This window comes from Carcharhinus amblyrhynchos, chromosome 21 (genome assembly GCF_965287045.1).
Source record: "Carcharhinus amblyrhynchos chromosome 21, sCarAmb.v2.hapA, whole genome shotgun sequence".
Lineage (NCBI taxonomy): Eukaryota > Metazoa > Chordata > Chondrichthyes > Carcharhiniformes > Carcharhinidae > Carcharhinus > Carcharhinus amblyrhynchos.
Genome location: NC_137344.1, coordinates 32,946,640 through 32,969,288, shown reverse-complemented (window position 1 = coordinate 32,969,288; position 22,649 = coordinate 32,946,640). Strand labels below are relative to the sequence as shown.

At 41.6% G+C, this 22,649-nt stretch overlaps 1 protein-coding gene across 4 annotated transcripts in view; it reads left to right on the top strand.

Annotated features, from left to right (window-relative positions):
* The window catches only part of LOC145356336 (putative ATP-dependent RNA helicase DDX41), a 46,312-nt gene extending 29,895 nt beyond the window's left edge, over window positions 1–16,417 (top strand). For 3 of the 4 annotated variants that reach the window (XM_080208959.1, XM_080208958.1, XM_080208961.1), the window contains 5 exons: window positions 2,000–2,096; window positions 6,683–6,832; window positions 8,656–8,727; window positions 13,526–13,636; window positions 15,047–16,417. In XM_080208959.1, coding sequence (XP_080065085.1) covers window positions 2,000–2,096; window positions 6,683–6,832; window positions 8,656–8,727; window positions 13,526–13,636; window positions 15,047–15,183 — 567 coding nt within the window. In that variant the 3' untranslated portion in view covers window positions 15,184–16,417. Of the gene's footprint in view, window positions 1–1,999; window positions 2,097–5,164; window positions 5,294–6,682; window positions 6,833–8,655; window positions 8,728–13,525; window positions 13,637–15,046 lie in introns of those variants that run through there. The other variant, XM_080208960.1, reaches the window with a different exon arrangement.
* Window positions 16,418–22,649: the final 6,232 nt, after the last annotated feature.

Here is a 22,649-nt window from a genome sequence, read left to right as displayed (position 1 = left end):
ATTGATGGACACAGTGCATGGTAGCACAGTGGTTAGCACCGCTGCTTCACAGCTCTAGGGTCTTGGGTTCGATCCCCGGCTAGGATCAATGTCTGTGTGGAGTTTACACGTTCTGTTTGTGTCTGCGTGAGTTTTCTTTGGGTACTCCGGTTTCCTCCCACAGTCCAAAGATGTGCGGGTTAGGTTGATTGGATATGCCAAGAAATTACCCCTTAGTGTCCAGGGATGCAGAGGTTAGAGGGATTAGTGGGTATAATATGTAGGGATATGGGGGTAGGGCCTGGGTGGGATTGTGTTCGGTGCAGACTCGATGAGCTGAAGGGCTTCTTTCTGCAGTGTAGGGTTCTATGATTCTATGAACTGTTGGTCATCTGTGAGCCACGTGAAGAGTATCCAACCTGTGCTTTACCTGTCTTGGGAGTAATAGAATCATAGAATCCTACAGTGCAGGAGGAGGCCATTTGGCCTATTGAGTCTGCACCAACCATGATCCCAAACGGACTCCATCCCCATAACCCCATGGGGGTTTACCTTATGCATTTACCTTAGCTAGTCCCCCTGACACTAAGGAGGAATTTAGCACGGCTAATCTACCTAACCCACACATCTTTTGTGGGAAGAAACTGGAGCACTTGGAGGAAACACATGCAGACACATGGAGAACGTGCAAACTCCACACAGACAGTGACTCAAGTCGGGAATAGAACCCGGGTCCCTGGTGCTGTGGGGTAGCAGTGCTAACCACTGTGTCACCGTGCATCTCTCCTGTATTGTGCTTAACTTTGGGTTGTTTTGGTGGGACAGGGTAGAGGAAGCTTTACTCTGTACTTAACATATACCTCTGCACCTGCCCAAAGAGTGTTACTGACTGTTATGAAAACATTTGAAGGCACCAAGACGTTTTGAGAGAGTGGTTAGCAAAGCACACGGTATCTTGGACTTTATAAATAGAGGTCTTGGTACAAAGATATGCCAAATCTTTGCAAAGCTCTGTTAGGCTACATCTAGAGTACTGCATCCAGTTTTGGTCACTGAGATTTGAAGGTTCTTGAGGAGGTGCAGAGGAGATTTATCAGAATGGTTCCAGGGATGGGGGCTTTTAACTACAAAAAGCTTGAGAAGCTGAGATTGTGCTCCTTAAAGAAAGTTGAAGGGAGATTTGGTAGAGGTATAGGAGATTGAGACTGGTTTAAATAAGGTAGACAAAGAAATGCTGTTTCCATTTGCTGATGGTACAAGGGCAGAGGACCCAGATTAAAGGTTTTGGGCAAGAGATGCTAGAGTGGGTGGAAGATTTCTTTTCTTACGCAGTGAGTAGTAATAATCTGGAACTCAGTGGAAGCAGAGTCAAACAATGATGTCAAAAGGAAATTGTTTGGATGCTTGGAGGAAAGAAATCTGCCGAACCGTGGAGTTATAGCATATCAATAGAGATAATGAAGTATCAACTTCTTTGATGTTGCCAGAAAATTCCTTTAGTTCAGAATTACAGATGTGGCTTCAGCTTTTCATAGAATCATAGAACCCCACATTGCAGAAGGAGGCCATTCGGCCTGTCACGTCTGCACTGACTACACTTCTACCCAGACTATAGCTCATGCACTTACCCTAGCTAGTTCCCCTGACACTATGGGACAACTTAGCATGGCCAATCCACCTAACCTGCACATCTTTGGACTGTGGGAGGAAACTGGAGCCACCCAGAGGAAACTCAGGCAGACATGGGGAGAATGTGCAAACTCCACACAGACACTGACCCAAGCCAGGAATTGTACCCGGGTCTTTGGTGCTGTGAGGCAGCAGTGCTAACCAATGTGCCACTGTGCTGCCTCTAAAAATAATTTATTAAATCTTTGTCCAGTTTTTAAAATTTGATGAAGTACTCATATTGATATTATATCTATGTATGTTATATATACAAGTTATATATATATTTCAAAGAGGTATATTGTGATGTGTTAACTCCATGACAAATAGCCAGCTTTGATATACATTTCAGGTGTTAATATTTGCAGAGAAGAAAGCTGATGTGGATGCCATCCATGAATACCTGCTCTTGAAGGGTGTGGAGGCTGTTGCCATACATGGTGGGAAAGGTAAGTTCCAACTCAAATTACCTGTCCTCAAATTTGTACCCTGGCACCTGTCATCACCTTTGGGAGAGAAGCAGGAAAATAAATGAGGAAGTTCAGCTTATACTTCCGAATAGGAAAACAATTGACCAAGAGTGTAACATCTTGCTTAAATAAGAGATTTCTGTCTCTTAAGTACGTGTGTGTGTGTGTGCGTGTGCGTGTGTGTGTGTGCGTGTGTGTGTGTGTGTGTGCGCGCGTGCTATATAAGGATGCAAAGTTATGTGGCAGAAATCTGACTTATGGATAATGCAGTTGTGCCCTTTTACTATTTTTTCCAACCTCCGCCCATGTCTCCATTGGGACTAATTATTAATGACTTCAAAGTAAAGGCACCTTGAGGTAGCAGCGCCCACAATATGATTGAATTTTGCATCCGGTTTAAACAGGTGAAGAGTGGGTCTGAGACTAGTTTTAAACATAAATAAGGGCAACTATGTGAGCATGAAAGCTGAGCTCACTGAAGTGAACTGGAATACCAAGGTTAATCAGGAGAAAGAAATTAGAAAATGAGAGGAAGCTAGCTAGAAATGCAAAAGCAGATAGCACAAGTTTCTACTGGTATTTAAAAAGGGAAAAAAACAAGTAAAATGACTGCTGGTCCTCTAGAGAGTATAGTGGATAATAAGAAAATGGTGGTGAAATGAACACACATATCTTGCTTCTGTTTTCCCTATAGAAGATACAAAAAGCATTCCAGTAATAGCTGTAAATAAGGAGGTGAAAGGGAGGGAGGAACTTGGTGAAATTACAATCACTGGGGAAGTGACATTGATCATACTGATGGAACTGCAGGCTGATACGTTTTTGAATCTTGAAGGACTTGCTCCTACGGTCTTAAAAGAGATGGTTAATGAGACATTAGATGCGTTGGTGTTAATTTTCCTGAATTTCCTTGATTCTGGAAAGGTTCTATCAGGCTGGAATGTAACCAATGTAACCCCCTATTCAAGAAGGGAGAGTGGGAAAAAACAGAAAGCTACAGCCCAATTAGCTTGACAACTGTTGTGGGAAAGGTATTAGAACCAATAATTAACGAGGTTATAGCTGGGCACTTAGGAAAAGTCAAGGAAATCAGGAAGAGTCAGCATGGTTTTGTGACAGGGAAATCATGTTTACCAAATTTATTCAAGTTCTATGAAGAACTAACATGAGCTTTGGATAAAAAGAGAACTCTTGGATTTCCAGAAGGTATTTGGTATGGTATATCAAAGACAATTGTAGAAAATAAAAGCTTATGGTGTAGGGGGTAACATATTAGCTTGGAAAAAAGATTGGCTGGCTGTCAGAAAACAGAGAGCATGCATAACTGGGTTTTTTCCCGATTATTATGATATGACAAGTAGAGTCCCACGAGTGTTTGTGCTGAGGCCAAAACTTTTTACCATGTATATCAATGACTTAGGTGAGGGGTTCAAAGATGCCGTAATAACTGCAGTTGATACAGAAATAAGTAGGAAGATATGCTGTGAAGAGGACATAAGGAGGTTGCAGATAGATGTACATAGGTTTAGTGTGTGGGCAAAAATCTGGCAGTTGGAGTATAATGTGGGTAAATGTGAACATGTTTAATTTTGTAAGAAGAATAAAAAGCAAATTATTACTTAAAAGGAGAATGGCTTCAGAATTCTGAGGTGCAGAGGGTTCTAGGTGTTCTGGTGTATGATTCACAAAAGTTAGTATGCAGGTACAGCAAATAATTAAGAAGGCAAATGAAATGCTCTCCTTTATCACCAGACAAATTGAACATAATAATTGTTATGTTTCAGTTATTAGAGTATTGGTGAGATCACATCTTGAAGATTGTGTATGGTTTTGAACCATGGTTTTGAATCCTTCCTTATTTAAGGAAGGATCTAAATGTGTTGGAGGTGGTTCAAAGGAGATTTATAAGATTGAAACCTGGAATGATTAGATTCTCTTATGACATAAACTTGGACAGAATGGGCTTGTTCCCACTGAAGTTTAAAAGAGTGAGGAGTGAATTGGTTGAAATATATAAGATTCTGAGTGGACTTGACAAGTTGGACATGTAATGGATGTTTCCTCCTTTGGGTGAGTCCAGAACTAGCTGGCACTGTTTTAAAATTAGAGCTCACCCTTTTAGGGAAAAGTTGAGGAGAAATTTTTTCCCTCAGAACATTGCAACTCTGAATCTCTCTGCCTTAGGAAGCAGTAGAGGCGAAGTCATTGAATATTTTTAAGCCAGAGGTAGTTTCTTGTTAGGCAAGGAAATCAAAAGTTATCAAGGGTAAATGGGAAGGTGGAACTCAAAACACAAACAGATCATTCATGATCTTATTGAATGGTGGAATAGATTGGAGGTGTTGAATGGCCTACTTCTGATCCTATTTCATTTGTTTGTAACAAAGATTTTTCAGAACTTTTTGTATTCTGCTTATCCCTGGTTATAGATATTGTACAGTTATGCTATGGATGATTATGTTAAATTATATGGTTATATATTATAAATGTATGGTCATATTATAAATAATGTATATTTATGTTATAAATGTTGTAGTTATGCTATCCGCAATAGTTGTAACTTCAGTGGAAGATTGTTGGAAATTCCATTCAGACATCTATCTGGGGTTTGGTAGAAAACATTTTGTTATGCCACAGTGTTTAAAATAGTGACGATGTATGGATGTTATCAATGTAGATATACTATAAGTGGCGTGTTTGGTGTGATACTGAGTGGAGACTGAACCTATTGTTTTCTATCTCCACCTTAAGGCACCATTCTTTTTTTCTCTTCCCTGGTCGCTATCCGAGTCTGAACCATTCTGTTTATGATCTTGTTATTCTATTTAACCTGAGTTTAACTCCTGTAGGAGTTTTTCAGAGACCTATGTATTTTGCTGGCTTAGTACAGCTCAATAAATACTAAGAACTCACCTGAGACAGTAATTCTGGTTTGAAAACGTACTTTATTGCCCAGGCTTGGTTCTACCATGAAGGGAGAGCATTTTGAGACAGCTAAAATTACTCTAATTATATTATCAAGATGTTCTGTAATTGTACTTTTTTAGAAATCATCTGCCTGCCTACTCTGTCCATCTTAATAGGATGGACCAATCATGTTAATATGGATTATTTACTATGGCCAGTTACATCCTACTCTCTGGAAGCAAAAGAATTCATTGGTCCGTAGAATCCAGAAGCTTCTGCCCGCTTGTCTCTAGCAACTTTAAGTACATAGTTTATAGAGTTCAAAGGTACCTTTCTCACTGTCTCTCAATTTTGTAGGTTATAAAGTTCAAAAGTTCTCGTTCTCACTGTCTGCTGAGCATTTCTTGTCAGTAGAAATTGAATTTCTCCATTCGTGATAGTGTCTGGGAACTTGTAATCTATGCTGATACAAACTGTGCTCTGTGGCTGTATTACTCTTAAAGAAAGTAGTTCATCTCTCTTAGCTTTCATTCCATTATGCCTTATTTATTTGGCCAAGGTGTACAGAATATTTCAAAAATACATATTTAAAATATCTAACAGTGGTTATATGTGTTTCTATGCAACTGTACCTCTATTTTCAGATACTTTATACTTTTTCTGTACTATATTTCTAAATTAGTCCACCCTGATTTATTCGTCTTTTAGTATCAGATTGTCCTAATTTTCTCTTACAATCTTTGGCATTCTCTTTAAACATGAACTGTGTTTAACCCCATATTCCCTCAATCTCCAAGGCTGCTAACTTCCACTTATATATTATCACCTATCTCCACTCCTGGCTCAGATTTCTGCTGCTGCAGCCTGCATCTATGCCTTTGTTACCTCTAAACTTGATTATTTAAATGTTTCTCTGGTCAGACTCCCATCTTCCACCCTTTGTAAACTTGTGTTAAAAAGAATCCTGCTACCCTTAACCTAACTTGCAAAACATCCTGTTCACCCATTACTCCTGTGCTTTCTTAATTACGTTGGCTTCCATTTAACAACAACACAAATTTAACATTTTCATCCTTGTTCCAAGTTCCTCCTTGACCTCGCCCATCCTTCTCTCTGTAATCTTCCACAGGTCCACAGCTCTCCGAGATATCTGCACCCCTCTATTTATGGACACTTGAGTATCCCCAATTTTAATTGCTCCTCCATTGGTGGCTGTCCTTTCAGCTACCGGGGTTGTAAGCTCTGCAGTTCCCTCTTGAAGTTTCTTCCCTTCTCTATCCCTTTCTCCTCCTTTAAGATATTGCTTAAAAATGTACCTCTTTGACCAAGCATTCTGGGACTCAGTGTTCAATATTGTTTGATAATACAACTTGGTATTTAAAAAAAATCATTCATGGATTTTGGATGTCTTTGGCTGGACAGCATTTATTGTCCATTCCTAATGTCTTATGTGTTACAAAAGCAAGTTGTTGATTCTGAGTGTGAAAGCCCAGTAGAGTTCAGGGTTTGATTTATTTTTTAAAGGAAGTTTGGCTTTTGTAGGATTAAATGTATTACTGAAGATTGGTGCTTAGTGTGAGTTGATCCGAACATCACAGCGTTATACCAGCTGATTGAAAAGTTTAATCTGATCTGTTCATGTTCTTGGTTCTTTGCAGACCAGGAAGAACGGACCAAAGCCATTGAGGCTTTCCGAGAGGGAAACAAAGATGTACTTGTGGCAACTGATGTAGCGTCAAAAGGCTTGGACTTCCCAAATATTCAGCATGTTATCAACTATGATATGCCTGAGGAGATTGAGAATTATGGTAAGAAACGTTCCTTAACCTGTAGGTGCATCAGTGAACATGAGTTACGGGCTCCTTTGAATCTAATGTTGTTTGAGTTGATTGCACCAATGTATTGTCTACAGTATTAGTTGCATCTTAGGAAAAGGAAGAGGCAATTTTCCTGCCATTGCTCCATATCTCTCGATAGCCTTACCAAACAAAATCTAGTGAGCTCAGTCTGAACGTTTCAATCGTCCCAGTGAGAAATCAACAGTGGAAGAAAATGGAATATGAGAGTAAACTAGCTCTGACTAGAGAACTGTCAATGAGGGAAAGTCGAGTGGAATGGACACATTGGGGTGACTTTCTCAGAAAGAACTAAATGCCCAATGGACGGGAAAACAGGAGATTTTCCTGCCTGTTTTTCGGGATGAATTTCCGGCATGCTATGCTTCACAGAGTCCGCCGGGGGATTTGTGCCAGTAAGATGGGGTGGGGCCTAATCTCACCTGAGAGGTTGGCATCAGCATGCTGAATGGGCCACAATGCCTGTGCCAATCTGAAGGGAGATTGCCAAATGCACACCCCCTCCCCCCCCATTGCCCCCACCACCACCGACCAACCCCCCCCCGCCCAAACACACACACACCCTGCTGACAGTTTGCAACTCTCTGCACTACTCGAGCAGCACAGTGGACCTACAAAATCGCACCCACAGGTTTTGGAGTTCAGGAGAATGAGTCCTGATTTCATTGAAACATGTAAGATTCTTGGAATGGCTTGACAAGGTAGTCATTACAAGACTGTTTTCCCTGGCTGGGAAATCTCTAATGTCGAGTCACAATCTCAAAAAAAGGATCAACCATTTAGGATTAAGATGATACATTTCTTGTGGGCTTTGGAATTCACTATCCTAGAGAGTTACGGGTGATTAGTCATTGAGTATATTCATAGCTGAGAAAGAGTTTCAGATAAAAAGAATCAAGGGCTATGGTGATTGGATGGGAAAGTGGATTTGAGGTTGAAAATCAGGCCCAATCCTTTTTAATACTGCTCCCATTTCCTATATTCTGAGGTCCTGGGTTTTGACTCACTTAAGTCCCATTATTTTCTACATTAACATTTTTAAAACTTGTATTAGTTCTTCCCTTGACTTAACTTTAGATTCTCTTTTACAATCTATTTTTTCTTAATATTTATGAAACCTTTAATGTTAGCTTTAATATCTCTTTCTTTACATTCACTTTCTGCACCTCTTATTACTTTATTTTCTATCTTTTTTTGTATTTTATAACTCTTTCAATCTCCTAAATTTCAGTTTTTACTTGTATCAGCGTAAACTGTCTCTTACAGTTGTTTAACCACATGCATCAGTTTGGTATTATGTCAATCACTTCCTCAAATATTTCCCAAAGTCTGTATTACACGTTAACAGCTCAGCCCAGTTTACTGTTAGCAATTAATTTTGCGTGTCACAAAGTTTGCCTAGCTTAAACTTAAGTCTTTGTTTTCTTGCTTCTCCTACACAAACTTAATGTCAAATTCAGCTGCCTCTACTTTTTGTTCAGGAAAGTGGAAAATTGGACAGCAGGAGATTGTTGCATTTAATGGTGTAGGTAGAGCTTGATGCACGTCTGTATGGGGTACAACTAAATCAATCCCTCGACTAATGGACACAGGTTCAAAATATAATGCTCTAAATTCCAGTCTGTGAGAGACCAAATCCACGAAAATCCTTTCCTTTGCTCAGTTCACTTTCCCTGTCTGATGGCTAGTCTTTGTGTCGCTGATGAATTCAGCTACTGTCGGTGAGGCTGTGTTTCTGAAAATCCCTTTAATCTGAGCACTCTCTCCATGTTCAGTTCACAGAATTGGACGTACTGGTCGATCAGGGAAAACAGGGATAGCCACAACATTCATCAACAAAGCTTGTGGTAAGTTTTTTTTCAATCTTCCATGGAATGTGGGCATCTGGCAGGGCCAGCATTTGTTACCCAACTCTAATTTTCCTTGAGGTGGTGATGATGAGCTGCTGTCTTGAACTGCTGAAGTACATGTGATGCAGGTATACCCACTTGTTATGGAGTAAATTGCAAGATTTTGATCCTGCGACAGTGAAGGAATAGCGATATAGTTCCAAGTTAGGATGATGTGTGGCTTGGAGGGAAACTTGCAGGTGGTGGTGTTCCTTTGCATCTATTGCCCTTGTCCTCCCGTATAGTTGAGGTTGTGGTGTTGGAAGGTGCTGTTGAAGGAGCTTTGATTAGTTCTATCAGTGCATCATTTAGATGGAGCACCTTGCTGCCACTTGCAGCGTAGGAACATAAGACTTGGGAGCATGCCATTTGGCCCTTCAAACTGCTCTGCCATTCAATAAAATCATGGCTGATCTGGTTGTGGACTTGATTCCACCTTCTTGTCTCCACCCATAACCCTTGACTCCCTTTTCAATCAAAAACTCTGCCTTGAAGAAATTGACCCACCCAGCTTCCACCTCTCACTGGGAAGAGAATTCCACAGCCTGATGACTATCTCTACATGTACATCTTAAAAGGGCAAACTCTTATTCGTAAGCTGTGTCTCCCAGGTTTAGACTCCCCCACAGGTGGAAACATCCTCTTGGTATCTATCCTGTCAAATCCTCTGAGAATCTTCTATGTTTCAATTGAATAACCGTCCATTCTACTAACCTCCAATGGGTTCAACCTTTCTGGCTGGATAATGTTTATTCCTTCATCCCAGGAATGAATCAAGTGGGCCTTCTCCGTACTGCTTCTAATGTAATTATATATTTTTTTCAAATAAAGAGACAAAACTATACACAGTATTCCAGATGATTCACAGAGACCTTGTAGAGCTGCAGCAAAACTTGCCTACTTTTGTATTCCTTTGCAATAAACACCAACATTTCATTTGTCTTACTAATCCCTGCTGTATCTGAATACTAAGTTTTTGTGATTCATCTACCAAGACACCTAGATTCCTTTGTATCACTGGATTCTGCAATCTCTTCATTTAATAATATGCTGCTTTTCTACTCTTCTTGCCTAAGTGGGCAAGTTCACTTTTTCCTACATTATACTCCATCTGTCACATTGTTGCCCAATCATTTAACTTGTCCATTTTCCTTTGCAGACTCACTGCCTTCTCTTGACAACTTGCTTTCCTACCTACCTTGGTGTCAGCAATAAAATTAACTACCCTGCATTCAGTCCCTTCGTTCAAATCATTGATATAGATTGTAAATAGTTGAGGAATCAGTGGTGCAGAAGAATGAATGTTTAAGTAGGTGGATGGGGTGCTGATCAAGCCGACTGCTTTGTCCTGGATGGCGTTGAGCCTCTTGAATGTCTTTGGAACTGCAGTTATCCAAACAATTCCATTACTCTCCTGACTTGTCTAGAAGTGGACAGGCTTTGGGGAGTCAGAAAGTGAGGTACTCGCCTCAGAATTCTCAGCCTGTGACCTACTCTTGTAGCCACCATGTTTATGTGGCCATTAAGTTCAGTTTCTGATTGTGGAAACTCTAGGAGGATAGTGGTGAATTCAGAAATGGTAATGCCATTGAATATGAAGGGGAGATGATTAGAATTTTTGTTTTTGGATGTGGTCATTGCCTGGTACTTGCCACTTATTAGCTTAACCTGAATTTTGTCCAAGTCTTGCTGCATTTCACTGGAAGACTGTGGTCTGCATTTGACAAATTGCTTAAGGATTTACACAATATCATAATGACTGCGCCTTTTAGTTCCTAATTGAAATAGGGTTAGGGGAGCAGTATTTGACAACAGCTACAAATCAAGGTGTTGTTAATAGGGAGTTTTCTTTCTCCTTTTCCCCAGTTCTATTTCTGTGACTATCTGGGGCTGAGTTTCAGACTTACCCTGGACAATGAACATACACACTGTTGCACATGGCTCTTGGAAACCTGAACACACTTAACTTGGCTCTCATGAAATGTTGAAATGTGTATTTTGTCCTTCTCTCATTTAATTGCAGTCTTCATCAGTGAATTTTTACTCTGAGCTGAGTTATCTGACCTTGATCTGCTTGGTAGTGGGGAATTTCTATTAGGTGCAACGTCTGCAGGCTTGGGAGGACAAAGGTTTCTACTCTGGCTCTGTATCGTGCCTCACATTATGATGCCAGCCAGAAACGTGGCCTGCTGGCACTCGTATCCAGATTGATGGGAGGAATGATCAGTTATGAAAAATGCACATTGCTTAGGGACCTTGCGGTGAAGGATCCTCTTGGGGAGAGTGATCATTGTATGGTGGAGTTTCTGGTGCAGATGGAGGAGGAGAAAGTGGGTTCCCAGACACGCGTACTTTGTTTGAATAGAGGGGAGTACGGTAGGATGAGAGAAGAATTGGCGAATGTTGACTGGGGGAGCGCGTTGGAGGGAGGGTCTGCTGAGGAGCAGTGGAGGATCTTTAAGGAGATCTTTCTTGGTGCTCAGCGGAAATTTATTCCGATGGTCAAAAAGGACCATAGGAGGAGAGGTAATAAGCCGTGGATAACGAAGGAGGTGAAGGAAAGTGTTAAATTAAAAGCGGAGGCGTTTAGAGTAGCTGAGTAGTGGGCGAGAAGAGGATTGGGAGAGGTTTAAATGTCAACAAAGATTGACAAAGAAGTTGATAAAGAAGGGTAGGAGAAACTATGAAGCTGGGCTAGCGCTTAATATAAAAAAGGATAGCAAGAGTTTTTATAAATATATAAAAAGGAAGAGGCTGGCTAGGGTGAACGTTGGTCCTTTAGAGGATGAGAAAGGGGACCTAGTGGTAGGGGATGGGGATATGGCTAAGGTATTGAATAACTTTTTTGTTTCTGTCTTCACGGAGGAGGATGTGAATAATTTGCCGGGTGTTAGTGATGGAAAGGTGGTAGGACTGGAGGGTCTTAATGACATTACTGTTACTAGAGAGGCGGTGCTCGACAGACTGGAGGGGCTGATTGTGGACAAGTCCCCAGGACCGGATGGAATGCATCCGAGGGTTCTGAAAGAAATGGCGGAGGTGATAGTGGATGCCTTGGTGGTTATTTTCCAGACGTCGCTGGATTCCGGGGAAGTGCCGGAAGATTGGAAAACGGCTAATGTTACGCCGTTGTTTAAGAAGGGTGCCAGGCAAAAGGCGGGGAATTATAGGCCGGTTAGTTTAACGTCTGTGGTAGGTAAAATGTTAGAATCCGTCATTAAGGAGGAAATTGCGAGGCATCTTGAGGGGAATTGCTTGTTAGAGCAGACGCAGCACTGTTTCATTAAAGGGAAGTCGTGTCTGACAAATTTACTGGAGTTCTATGAGGATGTGTCTAGGGCGGTGGATAGAGGAGGGGCGGTGGATGTGGTCTTTCTGGATTTTCAGAAGGCGTTTGACAAAATACCTCAAGAGGTTATTGCAGAAGGTCGAGGGACATGGAGTTGGGGGTAGGGTGTTAGCGTGGATAGAGGATTGGTTGTCAAATAGGAGGCAGAGAGTGGGGGTCAACGGGTGCTATTCGGATTGGCGGATGGTGACTAGTGGAGTGCCCCAGGGGTCGGTGCTGGGGCCTCAGCTTTTTACCATTTATATAGATGATCTGGAGGAGGGAACCGAGTGTAGGGTGTCGAAATTTGCTGATGACACCAAGATTGGGGGAACGGCAAATTGTGCGGAGGGTGTGGAGAGTCTGCAGAAGGATCTAGATAGGCTGGGCGAATGGGCCAGGAAATGGCAAATGGAATTTAATGTTGGCAAGTGTGAGGTGGTCCACTTTGGTAGGAATAATGGTAGGAAGGACTATTACTTACGTGGCGAAAAACTGCAGCAGGCGACGGTGCAGAGGGACCTCGGGGTCCTTGTGCATGAGTCGCAAAAACCCAGCTTGAAGGTGCAGCAGGTGGTCAGGAAGGCGAATGGGATGGTGGCCTTCATAGCGAGGGGGATTGAATATAAAAGTAGGGAGGTCTTGCTGCAGCTGTATAGGGCATTGGTGAGGCCGCAGCTGGAGTACTGTGTGCAGTTTTGGGCGCCGCACCTGCGCAAAGATATTTTGGCCTTGGAGGGAGTGCAGAGGAGGTTTACTAGGCTGATACCGGAGTTGAGGGGGTTGAGCTATGAGGAGAGGCTGAATAAACTAGGCTTGTACTCGTTAGAGTTTAGAAGAATGAGGGGAGATCTCATTGAGACGTATAAGATGATGAATGGGATGGATAGGATAGAGGTGGAGAGACTCTTCCCGCTCAAAAAAGACAGTAGGACTATGGGGCACAGCCTCAAGATAAAGGGGGGGCGGTGTAGAACAGAGTTGAGGAGGAACTTCTTCACTCAAAGGGTGGTGAATCTCTGGAATTCTCTGCACGTTGAAGTGGTGGAGGCTGCATCGCTAGTTATTTTTAAGACGCGGGTTGATGGGTTTTTGATAAGAGAGGGGATTAAGGGTTATGGAGAGAGGGCGGGAAAGTGGAACTGAGCCACAACAGATCAGCCATGATCTTATTGAATTGCGGGGCAGGCTCGAAGGGCTAGATGGCCTAGTCCTGCTCCTATTTCTTATGTTCTTATGATAACTGACTTCAGGAGTGGGTGTGAAAATAGTGAAAATGTGTGGGTGGCATGTGCTAAGGCTGTATTCAATCTCTGAGGCTTGTTGCATTGGACAGACATGGATCTGTATTTGATGCTCTAAATGTAAACTATGAGAAATAAATTGTTGCACTGTTTGTGAGATTCGCTAATGCACGTTTCCTTACAGATGAATCGGTGTTGATGGATCTGAAGGCTCTGTTACTGGAAGCTAAGCAGAAAGTCCCACCTGTTCTACAGGTCCTTCAGACAGGAGATGAGACTATGCTAGATATTGGAGGTACGTTGCCCTTTTGGCTGCAAATGGCTGTCAGCTTAACCTTTCTATTTTCAGACGTCCAAGTTTGGAAGTCTTGCACAGCTCGCATCTGTCAAAATGTAGGGAAACACAGCAATCATTCTGTGCACAGAAAGATTCCAAGAGGGCTGGGCTTTGGATGGTGCTCTTTTGGGTTGAAATTAAACCATCTTATTTCCGGATGATATGTAACAATTTTGTTTTGCTCTTCAGAAGGTCTGAGTTTTTCAAAATTAAAGTTCTCTGGTATCTGCACTTACTCCACACACCTGATAATGAAGTATACAGGTGATTGATTGCCTGGTTTGTGTTATTGTCAGTGAAACCAGATCGGAAATGTTTCGTTTGGTTTCCTCTCTCCCTCCTGCAGAAAGCACTTGGGCCCCTGCTCTAAGGATTTTCCTGCACCCCTCACCTAAATCCAGGCTGGGAACAATATTGTAGGGCTTTGAAACAGTGCACTGTTTACATAGAGGTTGGGTTTGATGTAATCCTCTCTACCTGTATGTTTGTAGAGTTCAATATATTCTGTCTGTACAAGGAAATTCATATCTGCCTCATAATGTTCGTTTTACTTGCTCCTGTTTCGTGACCTGGTGGTCAGGAAACAAATCTGATGAAGTTTTCCATAGATTTGATTTTATAGAAGTATGTTTCAACTGTGCATTTTCCCCCTGTTTGTATGATCATGTCTGCTGGATGCGCAGGAGTCTATTGTAGCAAGCTTTGAATCAATAAGGAACCAATGAGGATTGACCATGCTAAATTAACTCTAGTGTCAGGGGATTAGCAGAGTAAATATGAGGGGTCACAAGGATAGGGCCTGGGTAAGATTGAGGTTGGTACAGGCTTGATGGACCGAATGGCCTCCTTCTGCACTGTAGGGATTCTAACCTGCTTTTTACAGAAGGTAAATCCCTCCCATGCAACCCCACCTCTCCACCTTATGTCCTCTCCAATGCCGACCTTGCACATACTCCCAATTTCTGTACTTCCTCTTAACCGTATGCTTTAGCTCCGCTCAGGTTCACTGAACTACCTTGGGTGTTCTTCACATACCCACTCCCTCCCTGCATCCTCCCCAGTGCCTGTCTCACCACAAGCTCTGCACCTCATCTCAACCTAGCTGTTCATTTTACTTGGAGCCTCAGACAACTCAAGTGTGTTGAATAAATGCCAGCATTGCTCATTAGTGGAATTATTCAGCAAAGTGAGAAAAAGGCCTGATGGTTTAATGTAAATTTGGATTAGTTATGTTGCTAATGTCAAATATCCCTGTGAAGCAGATGTTCCTGTGAAGGGTTTTGTGGTGTAGGCACTGCATAAATTGAGGCTACATGAACCCTTGTGGAAATGTTTGCTATTTTGTTTTAATTCTGGTTCTTTGTGCAGGTGAAAGAGGCTGCACCTTTTGTGGTGGTTTGGGCCATCGTATCACAGACTGTCCGAAACTGGAGGCCATGCAGACAAAGCAGGTCAGCAACATTGGGCGCAAGGACTATCTGGCTCACAGCTCAATGGACTTCTAACCTGATACACCTCCAGTGCAACCAGCAGCTCTGGGAACAAATCTGTGCGGCACAGAGAGAGAGAAAAAGCAGGTGTGTGATTCTGTGATCAGCTCCACGCATTTCCCAATGTTCGTGTTTTCTTGGCCAGTGGAAAGCAGTTACCTGCAATTTTAAAGGCAACATTTTGTTGTTGCAGAACGTGTCAATTTGTTGAACAGCTTGCTGCCTTCTTTGGATGTTAAGACTCCGATGAATGGCTTTGGTCAACCTGCACCTTAACAATGGACTTCAGTAAATGGGATACATCCTTTCATAATCCTCTAACTTGATGGATGTTCTCGGTTTTGTGATCTTCTATGTGAGACACTCAACTGACCAAGAATGTAACCATATTTGTTAAAAATAAAGTCTATTATTTCTGAAATAATGTATTCAGGTATTCAGTGCCCCTCTCTACCTCCTCCACTTATTGAACTACTCCCTACGTCAAGATTGTCCTGGAATGTAAAGGTAAACTCAACTAGCATTCAGTGCACTTCTATTCATATGCATGAATATGCATATGTCCTTTGCAGGCAAAAGGAACTTGTCCAGGCTTTGTGCCATTTTTGAAATAAAAAAAAACATGGGGCAAAACAGTAGTTCTCTGCTGCATTCTCCATGGCAATACCTCAACCAATCAGTCAACTTGCCAACCAATCAGCACTCTTTCCTCATGTAGTATTTGGCATTTTTGTATCTGTCCTCGTACATGTTAGGCAAAATCTTCAACATCCCTTCTTATCCCAGCAAGTATCAGAGAGTTTAATGTAGAAAACCATTGAACTCTACGATTTTCTACATTAAACTCTATGATATTTGCTGGGGGAAAAATATTGTCATCCAAATCATTTATATTAATGACTTGGATGAGAATTTAGGAGGCATGATTCGTAAGTTTTCAGATGACACCAAGTTTGGTGGCATAGTGGACAGTGAAGAAGGTTATCTAGGATTGCAATGGGATCTTGATCAATTGGGCCAGTGGGCAGATGAATGGCAGATGGAGTTTAATTTAGGTAAATGCGAGGTGATGCAATTTAAGTGATCGACCAGGGCAGGACTTACTCAGTTAATGGTAGGGTGTTGGGGAGAATTATAGAACAAAGAGATCTAAGGGTATATGTTCAAAGCTCCTTGAAAGTGGAATCACAGGTGGACAGAGTGGTGAAGAAGGCATTCAGTATGTTTGGTTTCATTGATCAGAACATTGAGTACAGGAGTTGGGATGTCTTGTTGAAGTTGTACAAGACACTGGTAATACTGTCTACAGTTCTGGTCACCCTATTATAGAAAGGATATTACTAAGCTAGAAAGAGTGCAGAAAAGATTTACAAGGATGCTATTGGGACTTGATAGTTTGAGTTATAAGGAGAGGCTGGGTAGACTGGGATTTTTTTCTCTGGAGCATAGGAGGCTTAGGGGTGATCTTATAGAGGCCTATAAAATAATGAGGGGCATAGGTCAGCTGGACAGTCAATATCTTTTCCCAAAGGTAAGGGAGTCTAAAACTGGAGGGCACAGGTTTAAAGTGAGAGGGGAGAGATACAAAAGAGTCCAGAGGAGCAATTTTTTTCACAAATGATGGTGAGTGTCTGGAACAAGCTGCCAGAGGTAATAGTAGAGGTGGGTACAATTCTGTCTTTTAAAAAATGTTTAGACAGTTCCCTGGTTAAAATGGGTATAGATGATACGGGCCAAACGCGGGCAATTGGGATTAGTTTAGGGGTTAAAAAATGGGGTGGCGTGGGCAAGTTGGGCCAAAGGGCCTGTTTCCGTGCTGTAAACTTCTATGATTCTAAGTATCAGAACTACAAAAGCAAATTAAACAGTCTCTTTTGAAATCCTTGATTATTCTATGGCATCTTTTTTGGTGAACCTTTAATTTACAGGCTGAGAATATTGATAAAATCAGAAAGCTGATACAGTATAAGGCAGAGTTGGGAGAACAGGACTGGTGTATGGAACAGTCCTAAAGCAAACCTGATGAACTGGATGTTGTGCAAGGGGTTTTCTTGAGCAATAAGTAGAGGATCAGAAAAGTGCTGAAAGGGAAGCAATCATGAGATGTCGCAAAACTAGATTCAGGAACTGAAACAAATGCAAATGGATGCTGGAAACATGAATTAAAAACAGAAAATGCTGGAACTACGCTGCAGGTCTGGCAACATCTATGGAAAGAGAAGCAGAATTAATGCATCAAATCTGTGACCTTTTATCATGACTGGGTAAAGTTTAAAACGTAACGTTTTGTCCAAGTGAAAAGGAGTGGGTCAGAAGAAGAACACAAGGGAAGGTGTATGGTGGTGTGGCGTGAAGGAGCAAAGGATTTTATGGGGCAAAAGCCAAAACCACAGGGAATGAGATAAGTAAAGACACAAAATGTTGTCTAAAGGCGTCCAAAGCAAAGAAAATAGACGCAGTAAAGAAACATGAAACAAAATGGAGACAGCGGTCACATTCTAAAACTGAAAGTTGCAAAGTGCCTAATTGAAAAACAAGATACTGTTCCTCGAGTTTGCGTTGATCTTCAATGGAAGATTATAGGAAGGTGAGGACAGAAAAGTCATAGTTGAGAGCGAGGACAAGAATTGAAGTGGCAGGCAACTCGAGGCTTGGGGGTTATGCTTGCGGACTGAATGGAGTTGTTTAGTGAAGGAGTTACAACAGTCTGTGTTTGGTCTCCCCACATCATAAGAGAAAACTACATCATAAGCAGTGAGTACATTATAAATGCTAAATTGTATCAAGTACAAGTAGATCACTGGTCCATCTGGAAGGAGTGGACAAGAAGGAAGATAAACAGATTGAAAGATCATTTGGAATTAATTTGGGCATAATCTTAGAACTTGTTTTGAGTTCCATCAAAGTTAATCTCAGATTAACAGAAGGATTTGTGCCAACATCCGATGTTAGCTGGAACAATGGAGTATTGTAATATCCAGTCAGTCATTATGTTATCCTAATGGGATGCACAGGAAATCTGTACCTTTTTTTATTCTTGGGAAATGTGCTTCACTGACGAGGTCTAATTTTCCTTGAAAAGGTGGTGATGAGTTACCTTGCTGAACCGCTGCAATCCATGTAGTGTAGGTTGACCCACAGTGCTATTAGAGCGTTCAGGATTTTGGCCCAATGATAGTGGAAGAACAGTGATATACTTCCAGCTCAGGGTGGTGTGTGTCTTGGAGGAGAATTGTAGGTGCAGATTCTCTCTTGTTGGAGATGATCATCGTCTGGCAGTTATGTGACACGAACGTCACTTATCAGTCCAAATCTCAATGTTGTCCAGGTCTTGCTGCAAGTGAGCTTGGACTTGTTCAGTAACTGGTGTTGTGAATGATACTAACGTGCAATCATCAGCGAACATCCCCATTTCTGATCTTCTGAACAGAGTAGAAGGGGATTAATTAAGTTTGAGAAGTCATGGACAAGGATTTGCCACTAAGGCAAGTGGCAAAAGAAGCAAAAGAGACATGAGGAACTTCATGTAGCGAGTGGTTGAGACCTAGAACATGCTGCTGGAGAGTGTGATGGAGGCAGGTTCAATCGAAACATTAAAGAGGTTAGTGATTATCTCAAGATGAAGAATGTGCCATGTTATGGGGAGCAGAAGTCTCACAACACCAGGTTAAAGTCCAATAGGCTTATTAGGAATCACAATTTGGAATCCACTCACCTGATGAAGGAACAGCGCTCCAAAAGCTTGTGATTCCAAATAAACCTGTTGGACTTTAACCTTATGTTGAGACTTCTTACTGTACCCACCCCAGTTCAACTTTGGCATCTCTACGTTATGGGGAGCCAGCAAAGGAATGGAACAAGCAAGTGTTCAGAGAGCTGGTGCAGACATGATGGGCTGAATGGCCTCCTATGCTGTAATAATTCTGTTATTCTGCTGGAGGTATGGTCATTGATGAAGCAGCTGAAGATGGTTAGAGTGTGAAGAGACCAAGCTGAGGATAATCTGCAGGGACTGTCTGGGACTGACATGATTGGCCTCCAAGAATCATAGCCATTTGGTTTGTACTATGTTTGACTGCAAGAGTGCAGAGATTTCCTTCTGTAGGTTCCCCCAACCGTAGGAACCACCATCATTGTATCTGACACCGGGTAGGGGTTGCTGGAGGGACATCTGCTTCCAAGAAATCCTGATTTAGAGCCTGGAATGCACAGATCTGATGAGATTAACAGAAGTGGCAGTTGCTTGTGCAAAATTAAAGGTTTCCGATGCTGGGCGGTTTTGTCGATTAAACTCGGGGATTTCCTAGACATTGCTCCTGTACACACAGGCTATGTTCCTCTCAGCGCATCTGGGCATGCGCGCCCATTCTGCTGGTTGAATACAGTGCTTTCATTGGCGCGGTGCATTATGGGTACCTGGAGGCACCATTTCCCGTTGCACTCTTTTTGGTGTAGATGGAGATTCATCGACATGGAGGACGTTTAGTCCAACGTTCATGATCAGCCTTGACGCAGTGGATACCACTCTCATCTCTGAATCAGCAGGGTGTGCGTTTAAATCCTACTCCATGAATTTCAGTACAAAAGTTAACAGCCTAGTGTAGTACTTAGGGAGAGCAGTATTATCTAGGTACGTTCTTTTCGAGGAGAGGTCAAACCGAGGTCCTGTCTGCCCTCGCGGATACTACGAATTGAAGGAGAGCAATTTAATTTTCCAAATGTCCTGTCAATATTTATCCCTCAGCCATTGACACTAAAGCAGATTATCTGGAATTGACCGACTAGTTCTTTCTCCTGTTGACATCCTCTCTATGTTGAGAGCTGGCCTTTTACTGCAATTCTTACTCCATCTTAATTCTATCATTACTGTGATTTGGCCGTACACACTTTCTTCACTGGCATTGTAGCTTTCAGAATTTCTCATACAATAACTGCTGGTAAACAACTACAGGAAGATACTAAGCCACAGGAGATCAAATCTTCAAATGACATTTACCAAGAGTGGGAGGAAAAATCTGAGTGGACATCATATGATTAAATCTCAGAAACATGATCCTAAGTGAATGGATTCCATTGGTCTTACGTAAATGAAAAAGATTGCGTAGACAGTGAGAAGAATTGCTTGAGGTCAGGTTCAAGGAAGAAAATTACTACAGGGAGATCTGTAGGCACTGTTGAGCTGGAAAAGGAAAGTGGCAGATTGACATCTCCATAAGTTGAGGCAATTGAATTTTAGGGCAAGAACCAGGGTACAAAAAGAAAAATTAAGAAGGCATTAAATTATAAAAATTATCTGCGGATAACTCCACAAATAGAGGCAAAACATCGAGGCTTAGATTTTGTGGCATGTGGCCAAGTGCTACTCGCCATTGACCTTGTTGCAACGAAGAGCAAGGAATCTGGGTGATGTGGAATTCACCTTTCCTGATTCTGATGCCATGTCAAGAGGATGTCCAGCTGCCCAACAATTGTGATTTCTCAAGCAGGATAAGTAACCAATGGCATTGAAATATTCACACAGACAGCAAACAAAGAAGTAAGATGCACTAGAAACATACATAGAAACATATATAGAAAATAGAAACAGGAGTAAGCCATTGACACCTTCATTATGATCACAGCTAATCATCAAATTTAATACCGTGATCCCACTCCCCCCCTCCCTCCCCATCCTTTGATCCCTTTTAGCCACAAGAACTATATCTAATTTCTTCTTGAAATCATACAATATTTTGGCCTCAGTTACTTTCTATGGTCGTGAATTCCACAGATTCACCACTCTCTGCAAGAAGAAATTTCTCCTCACCTCAATCTGTAAACTTTTACCCTTCTTCTCAAGCTATTTATTCCAAGTTTTGGACTCCCCTGTCATTGAGAACATTATTTCTAAATATACCCTGCCTAATTCTGTTAGAATGATATATGTTTTTATGAGAGCCCCTCTCACTCTTCTAACCTCCAATGAAGGTAATCCAAACCAATTTAGTCTTTCCTTATACCACAGACTTGCTATCTCAAGAATCAGCCTAGTAAACGTTTGCTACCGTCCCTTTATAGCAAGAACATCATTCCTCAGATAAGGACACCAAAATTGCACACAATACTCAAGGTGTAGCCTCACTTACACCCTGTACAATTGCAGTAAAGCTTTCCTATTCCAAGACTCAAATTCTGGCCTTCACTTTTTACAAATTTTATAGAAAGGAAAATTAATGATTGAGACATACAAATTAGAAGCTGAAAAGAATAAACATTAAAAATCTTAAAGTTTGTATCAGAATAGAAAGAAAATGACATTACACAAATACAAAATATGTTTTCCAGGGCCGGAGAGATCATTCAACAGAATCATAAATTAATATGCTGTTAAATAATCAGTTTCACATCATTACAAAGTTGCAGCTTTTGGGGATTTTAACATGATAAGTTTTTCAATGATTGATTGAAGTTTATTTATTAGCCACAAGTAAGGCTTACATGAAGTCACTGTGAAATTCCCCTAGTCGCCACAGTCCGCACTTGTTTGGGTCAATGCACCTAACCAGCACATCTTTCAGAATGTGGGAGGAATCTGGAGCACACCCACGCAGACACAGGGAGAATGTACAGACTCCATACAGACTGTGACCCAAGCCAGGAATTTGAATGTGGGTCTCTGGTGCTGTGAAGCAGCAGTGCTAACCACTGTGCCACCTCAATATTTCTTTATGACAAGTGTATTATCACTAACATTAACTTCTGAATTTCCACATTTAACTGCACATATGTGGATTTCAGAGGTTGCTGACAGTGAGTGCTAGCAGTATGATCATCACTATTGCCACAAAATCCATGTTATCGTCTACAGGAAAACTCAGATCTATTATAATAAAGTAAGAAGTCTCACAACACCAGGTTAAAGCCCAACAGGTTTATTTGGACTCTAACCTAGTGTTGTGGGACGTCTTACTGTGCTCACCCCAGCCGAACACCAGCATCACCATACTATATATTTATGTACAAATAATGTGTTGATATATATTTTTGTGTCCATGCTGATACGATGTTCTGGACACTGTCCCTGATTTTGAAATCTCTGATGTGGAGATGCCAGTGTTGGGCTGGGGTAAACACAGTAAGAAGTCTCACAACACTAGGTTAAAGTCCAACAGGTTTATTTGGTAGCAAATGCCACTAGCTTTTGGGGTTTGCCCCTTAGTCAGGTGAATGGGAGTTCTGATCTCAAACAGAGCATGTAAAGGCACACACAGTTTACAGAATACTGATTAGAATGCAAGTCTTTACAGCTAATCAAGTCTTAAAGGTGCAGACAATGTGAGTGGGGATAGCATTGAGCAGAGATTAAAGAGATGTGTATTGTCTCCAGACAGGACAGTAAATGAGATGTTGCAACAGCACATTGTCTGCACCTTTAAGATCTGATTAGCTGTAAATACTCGCATTCTAATCAATATTTGTAAATTCTGCTCTGTTTCTGAACA